The sequence below is a fragment of the Capra hircus genome, chromosome 3 (genome assembly GCF_001704415.2).
Source record: "Capra hircus breed San Clemente chromosome 3, ASM170441v1, whole genome shotgun sequence".
NCBI lineage: Eukaryota > Metazoa > Chordata > Mammalia > Artiodactyla > Bovidae > Capra > Capra hircus.
In genome coordinates this window covers 93,565,533-93,573,521 of record NC_030810.1, presented here as the reverse complement: position 1 = coordinate 93,573,521, position 7,989 = coordinate 93,565,533, and the positions used below count along the sequence as shown (strand labels likewise).

The window sequence follows — 7,989 nt, the reverse complement described above, 5'->3', positions numbered from 1 at the left end:
ACCCAGTGAGACTGAATTTGGACTTCTGACCTACAGAACTTGAAAAACAACCACAGATACCAGCTGTATTATTTTAGGGTTGGGAAGATCCCCTGGAGAAGGAAATGGCAACCCATTCCAGTATTCTTGCCAGGAAATCTCATGGACAGAGGAGCCTGGCGGCTACAGTCCACGGGGTCGCAAGAGTTGGACACGACTCAGCGACTAAACCACCACCACCAAAATACTTTAAAAATAAGTGATACAGAGAGGCCCACTCCCAGAAATTATGATTCCATAAGGTTCAGGTTAGGCCTGATAATCTGAAATTTTATGCCCCCATGGTGATCCTGGGAGAGAGGCCTAGCAAAATGGCAAGATTTACTTAACAACTTACAGGCAAGGTCAGGACTAGACCACTAGGTTGCTGACCCCAGGTTACTGTGTCTTTACAATAGCGCTATGGGGTTTTAATAAATTCTCTTTAGAATTTTGCTCAAATATAAGATTATTGGCAAAATTTGGTGGCAGACCCACTATGAGCCTGCAACACAAGAGTAAAGCAAAGTTACAAGATGAAGTGGGAAACTACAGGAGGTCGAAGGCTCACTGAGCTGCTAAAAATGATGAAAACCCAATCTGCTTTAAAGGAGAAGGAAGTGAGGAAAAAGCAGTAAAGACAATGAAGAGCACTGGACAAATGAAATCCCTTATCTGGATAGAAGATCCAGGAAGAAAAGGATGGACGTGAAGGTTACCTTTGAATACGAATGCTTTTGGTCTGCAAATCCCTGCGTGTCGATCATCACATCAGCTTCATCCAGGACAAACACACGAATCTTAGTCAAATCAATTAATTTTCGCTTGAAACACCAATCCAGGACAGTCCCAGGAGTGCCAATTACAATCTGTTTGGTGACATCCGTGCCTCTGGGAACTATGGAGAAAAGGGTTGGAAGGTCTTCTTTAGCTGGAAACCACTCTAACCGTCTGGAATTCTGAGTCACGCAACACATTTCCTATTGGTTTCCCAAGGGCAAACCCTAAGGGTCATTGTGTTTTTGATTTTACAGAGTTTTAGGAGAAGTCCCTGAGTTTCTTGGTTTACAGTAATGGTTAAGAGTCCTGAGTAACTGATTCTGCCTCACAGTCATTTAAGAAGCCGGCCTGCAACATCTCCACACATCCTACAGGAAAGTGGCACAGTGGTAAAAGGCCTTCAGACCTTCCCCAAACGGAAAACCACCACAATGTCCATCAAGAGGTCCCATGAAAAAATGATGGAATATTATACAGCTGATCAAAAGGAGGACGTGGGGCTATACACACTGACATGAAAAGATGTTTAAGATGCGTAAGTTTTTGAACAGCACAAAAAAATGCTCCCATTTTTTGTCAACACTCAAAAACAAAAACCCCCACAGATTTGATAACAAAACCATAGTCGTCTTTGGAAATAGGTTTTTGAAAGATGAGAAAGAACAACTTATACTTTTACCTTTAAATTTTCTGGGTTTTAAAGACTTTTTTTTAAGCTATATGCATGTAGCACTTTCATGAAGAAGTGAAACAATAAAACCTGTTCTGTACAAAACAACTGAGCCTCACAGAAGAGAACAGGCAAAAGCAGAGCTGTTGTTCCAGCTGTGGGAGTGATAAGCTAACATGCACTGGATCTTTATTACACGCTGGAGGTGTACACAGTGCTTCATCTCTATCATTTCATTAAATTCCAGTTAACAACTCTATGATACAGGTGCCATTATGTCCTCATTTTAGAGGCGAGAAAGCAGAGAAGGTATTAATATACCATGATTATTGGTGGAGTCAGGATCTAAAATATGAGCCAGGGAAACTTCCCTGGCAGTCCAGTCATTAAGACTTCAACGCAGGCAGCGCAGGTGTGATCCCTTGTCAGAGAACTAAGATCCCACATGTCACGGGGCTCAGCCAAAAGAAAAGATGAAATTTAAAAGTTGGCTGCTGCTGCTGCTAAGTCGCTTCAGTCGTGTCCGACTCTGTGCGACCCCATAGACGGCAGCCCACCAGGATCCCCCGTCCCTGGGACTCTCCAGGCAAGAACACTGGAGTGGGTTGCCATTTCCTTCTCCAATGCATGAAAGTGAAAAGTGAAAGTCAAGTCGCTCAGTCGTATCTCACTCTTAGCAACCCCACGGACTACAGTCTACCAGGCTCCTCCATCCATGGGATTTTCCAGGCAAGAGTACTGGAGTGGGGTGCCATTGCCTTCTCCTAAAAGTTGGCTAAAAATAAGTAAATAAAATAGTTCATTTAAATATACATATATCAGCCAGGACTGGCTCGCTGGTACATACTTTGATTTCCTCGAATGGCATACATCACTTGAACATCCACACAGAATTTCCCCATCCGTTCGACCACACGGCCAGTTTGCAGAGCCAGTTCATAAGTAGGAGCCAAGCAGAGGCACTGACAGAGAGATAAGGAGGAAGGAAAAAGCTTCATAAGAGCCATTATGCAATTCTGAAATACAATTAAAATTTGTGGAGGTATAGTGATATTATGTATAAAATAGATAACTAATGAGAAGCCACTATATAGCTCAGGGAACTCAGTGCTCTGTGGTGACCTAAATGGGAAGGAATCCAAAAGAGAGGGGATATATGTATCTGTGTGGCTGATTCACTTTGCTGCACAGCAGAAACGAACACAACATTGTCAAGCAACCACACTCGTGTCTGCTCAGTCATGCTGGGCGTGCTCAGTCAGGTAATGATTCTTTTTGGCCTCATGGACTGGAGCCCACCAGGCTCCTCTGTCCATGGGACTTCCCAGCCAAAAATCCTGGCGTGGACTGCGTTTCTTTCTCCAGGGGATCTTCTCGACTCAGGGATTGAACCTGCGTCTTCTGTGCTCCAGTTCCAGCCCCTGCTCAGCCACTGTGTGACAACTGTCACCTCACAGGCAACCTCTCCCTCTCCAAGGCTGTTTCCTTCCGCGTTAAGTAAAAGGGACTGGGTGAGCTACAGCCTTATAGCCATCACTCCTGAATGCTCACTTTATGTTGAGCATAGTGCTAAAAATGTGTATTATTTCACTCAATCTGCATGACACTCCTGAGGCAGATACCCATTCATTCAATGTTTAAGGAGCGGTTTCTACAGGGCAAGCACCGTGCTTGGTGTCAGGGTTCAAGGGCAAACTGGACAACTGTGATCCACACCTTTATAGATGTTATTTTTATTAACAAGAAAATGTACTCCAAAAGATTTACTAACTCTCCTAAGGTTTTCCGCTGGTAAGTAGAGAGGCTGGTATTGGAACCAGTCAAACTATGAAGACTGTGCTCTCAGTCACTACCCTATACTGCTGCCTATAACCCTCTGATTTTAAGAAAGAACGTCTGTTCTAAATGTCACCACATCATGGCAGCACTACTGCCCATTACTAAAATACCACTGGCGCTGCAAGCATTCCTATCTCTCTCAGCCTTTCCTTACCTGTGGAAACAATTTCAAGGCATTAACTCTGCTGAGCATTGCCAAGACAAAAGCAGCTGTCTTTCCTGTTCCAGACTGGCTCTGGGCTATGAGGTTCTGGGGTCTGTAGGAAAGAGGAGACGCTGGCCATCAACTGAATTTGAGACCAAAAATAACCAAGTTGCAACACTATTTCCCTGGAAACTCACGGATGTGCCAGCATCATTGGAAGAGCCATCTCTTGAATTTTGGATGGTCTATTAAATCCCATTGCATAGATCCCTTTTAGTAACTCTTCCTTGCTGCCAAAAAAAGAAATCAAATACTTGAAGGCTATGATGCATCAGTAGCCTCAGAAATACAAACATGAAAAGTGCATTTCTATATTAGGCCACTTTGCAACAGAGTATGAAAAGTATTAATAACATATCCAAATCTCAACTCTCAAACATATACAATCATGCCTGTACATCTGGAGCACTAAAGCAATAAGTTATGTTATTAGCTTAGACCAAGCATAGTAGTAAGGGCCTAAAGGTGAACTCTCTCTTGAACGAAGAGAAAAAAAAAAAAAAAAAGGGAAAACTCATCTGAGAGAAGTACAATTTTCCAGGAGAGTTTTGTTTTCCACACAAGCAGAAAACTAAATGATATTTATCATTTATTTCTTTTTAATCAATGACAAACTTCTATGTTTTAATTGCAATTTTCAGAGAAGACAAAATTTCATTTAGGTGATTCTTATATCAGTTCTATCTAGGAGAAGAAGATGCAACAATAGCTCATTCTTCTAAGCTGGTATTTTAAATGCCTTTTTCCTGGGCAGGGGGCGGGAGGGGGAGTCTCAAGACAGGTGTTCAGAAGAGAATAAAGTGAAGTAGGCTGGAATACTTCCACTACAGTGACATGCACAGTCTGGATGTGTTTAATTGGTAGATGAACTGCTAGATTACTGGCAGCCAACTTTTCATCATAGGTAAGCATCTCCCCATTTAGAAAGAGGGCATCAGGACTTTGGGTTTCTCCACATCAGTAACTCTCCCTGTTAAAATACATTTCCTTAATGCCAACTGATAAATCCCTAGGAAATACAAACCAATTTAAGAAAGTTATTTACATACCATTTGAGACAAAAGTAAAGAGGTAAAAGTTTGTAACTTATCTCAAGGGATATTTGGGCCACCAAATTTCCTGTTATCTGTATTCTGGTATTGTTATTGCTGTTTAGTCTCGCTAAGCCATGTTCAACTCTTTTGCCGCCCCATGAACTGGACTGCAGCCTCCTCTGTCCATGGGATTTCCCACGCAAGAAAACTGGAGTGGGTTGCAACTTTCTTCTCCAGGGGATCTTCCCAGCCCAGGGATTAAACCTGTGTTCCTGCATTGACAGGGAGATTCTTTACCACTGAGCCACCAGGGAAGCCCTGTATTCTGGTATGGAGAGTAGCAATGTGGCTGTGTCTGGCTTAGCTATCCCCCATAGTCCAGCAAGGTTAAAAATTTCACTTTCAGAAAGGTTCTCAAGTCATTGTACAACTCAGATAGCCTCATGTTCCTCTTTAAGCTGTATTTTATCTCCAGGCAAAACGTCCAACATCTTCAGTTGAATGCTGATTATTATTAGAAACATGAAGGAGAATCTGATGGATTTATTATTAGCAGATTAGTTTGTTCTGTGGCTACACTTTCTGGCATTTTCCCACACTTAAGGCACAAATACTCACAGCCGCAGCTCTTCAAATGTTTTCACTGAGTAGAGTGGAGAGCTGGGATCCTTTTGTAAGACTTCAACCGGTGACTGGATTCTACTAAGGACTGCCGGATTAACTTGTTTAAGAGTGAATTAGCTGCCAAATCCACTAGAAAAGCAAAGGATAAAAAAAGGGGATGTTGCAGGGGAAAAGTCAAGCCTCCCGAATGACATCTAACAAGTTGCTTCCTTCCATTCAGTGACTGTATATCAAGCAACTGCTCCTGCTGTCATTTTTCTTCTAAAGAAGGTTCTAGAAAGGATGACACAGCACTGAGAATTCTGTTTCTTAGACTCTGCCCTACACCAGACTCTATCCTCAAGCAAGCCTACATCCATTGCCACCAGACCAACTTTGTCCTTGCCAGCTGAAAATTCTTAACCCATTCCTACATATTCTATTTTAATTTTCCTCTGAAGAGGTAATCCCCACTCCCAAATTAGTTTTTTCTGACATTCACTATTCATAAAGAAAACAGAAGCAAAGATGGTTCTTTTCCACTTAAGATATTATCATTCACAATTGTGAAGTCATGATTACATGAAACAGAATGCGAGTAAATACCCACAAATGGATTTATTTCCTACCTACGTCATCTTCATCATCGTCTTCAATCCTATTAACAGAACCATCTAAAAGGATATGAGGGGGGAAAAAAAAACTGTAAAGATAAATGTCAAGCAGAAACATCTAGCATATTATCCCAGTTTCTCTTGCTGACTCTACAGTGTGCACAAAAGAGTCAAGCAGTAGAGAAGAGGGTAAAAAGACTGGGAGGTGGTGGAGGCCCTGAGTGTTAAGGAGCTAAAGTTGGGATATGAGGAAAACAACACTTTTTCAAGGAACTGAGCCCAGTCTCCTTTAACAGCACTCACCTACGTTTGGGATGGTAGCACTCTTGATACCCAGAAGGTTCTTCTGGGAGTGGATGAGGTTTGAAAACTATTGAAAGATAACAAAATTCAATCAGTATTAGGAAGCAAACCATCAAGCAGCCCAGTGCTGCCCCCTAACAGACTGGAAGGAAGAAAGGGAAGATTCCCCCTCCCAATACTGTTTCTTTTGCAACTTATGTATAAATGGATTCCTCTGAGGAACTGGTCTCCTGTATGAAGTACCCTAAAATTGGAAGGGGACTTTCCGCTGCTCCTGCATGTGAAATTCCTCTTTTAAGCCTCTGGTCTAAATGGACGGTTCTTGGGGGTCACAGGACAAGCAAAGGAAAGTGGACAGGAAAGCGTGTTGGTTAGTTAAGACGAAGATGAAGGCTAGCCGAGGCCTTGTGGTCAAATTGGGAGAATAGAAAAGTCGGGGGTCTACTTGGGGCCACCAGCTGCGTTCCCTCCCGGCGCAAGTGTCTTCATTTTGCCCTTTCCAACCCAAGGTCTTGTTTCTCTCGGAGTCTCCCTTCGATGGCCCGCTTCCAAATCCTTGCCACATCTCACCTGACACCCCACTCCAAACGCTACCGGGGCTCCCCCTTCCCCTCCCCAGCACATCTCCCTCAGGGAGTGCTGTTCTAGCTCCCACCCGCTGGCCCTCCCCGGCTCGGTGGCGGTTACGTGGCCGTTCAGCCGCTCGCTCTCCGCGGCCCCCGCGTCGCCTCCCCAAGTAACGACGCCATCGCTGCGACGGCTGCTTCCGGCCCCAGCACGTGCGACAGTCACAGGCGCGAGGCAGCACGCGGCCCCACACGGCGGCCAATGGCTTTCCTCCGGCCGGGCGGGGGGTGGGGTGGGGGGTGCGGAGAGCCACCACCCGCCGCGCGCAGGCGCTCTAGCTCCGGGGAAGTGGGCGGAGTCAGGGCGGAGGGCGTGGTCCGGGAGGAGGGCGAGGGGTAGCGGTCCTCCGCCCAGCCGCAGGTCCGCTCTAGGCGTTAGAAACCCGGCACGGGCTCTTCTTTGGCGAATGTTAGAATGTTAGGCGGACCTCTGTTGAGCCAGCAGCGGCGTGGGAGACTAAGCGGCAGGATCTCCGCACTGATTCGAGAGTCCTACCTCTTCTCCCACCACCCTCTCCCCGGACTATTCTCCAGGTTGTGGCGCAGGACCCCCGCACCCCGCTTCAAACTCGCATGTTCGCCTTCCCCCGAAATGGCTGCTGCTACGTTGCAAGATGTCAGAAAGGCTAGTAGTGAATGGCATAGGAAAGTGGAGTCAGACGAGTGAGGCTCACTGGACAAATGGGAAAGATGCAGAAAGGAAAGTAAAGTTACTCAAATTCTAACTACTGTCCCTGTTACTCGATACCTGTCATGTTTCAATACCGGCTTGTTTTCATCTTAGTTCTGATACGTGTCTCGTGCTGAAACAACGCGGAGAAAACTGTTTCCCCTTTGGTACAGCCTTCACCTCCCACCTTCACCTGCACAATCAGGGATAGATTCTTTGCGCCAATGGCTGCTAAATCTGGACAAAAGAAGCAGAGTATTTTTTTCTTCAAATTTCTAACCGAATCTTGAGATTTCAATCAGCATCTCTAGAAAACGCGCAAAGCCTAGTTATGACTCTCCGTGGTGCTGAAGCAGACTCCCCATCCTTGTTTGGTTACTCAGACATCTCGGTCATTTGTTATGAGACGATCACATTCCTTTTCAGCCCTTCGTGTGGAGTCTAATTGTAAATGGTTTTGACGTTCAATGATAGCTTTCTACTAATTTAACTACGAGTAAATCGGGTCTGCTACTGCTGCTAGTCACTTCAGCCGTGTCCGACTCTGTGTGACCCATAGATGGCAGCCCACCAGGCTCCCCCGTCCCTGAGATTCTCCAGGCAAGAACACTGGAGTGGTTGCCATTT

At 45.0% G+C, this 7,989-nt stretch overlaps 1 protein-coding gene across 1 annotated transcript; it reads right to left on the bottom strand.

Moving 5' to 3' along the window:
* On the bottom strand, positions 690-7,447 carry LOC108635624 (ATP-dependent RNA helicase DDX25-like). The gene is given in 11 exon segments (XM_018046512.1): positions 690-916; positions 2,316-2,430; positions 3,462-3,564; positions 3,650-3,742; positions 5,165-5,231; positions 5,234-5,299; positions 5,779-5,823; positions 6,067-6,133; positions 6,754-6,829; positions 6,880-7,060; positions 7,441-7,447. Coding segments are annotated over 11 exon segments (1,047 nt in total).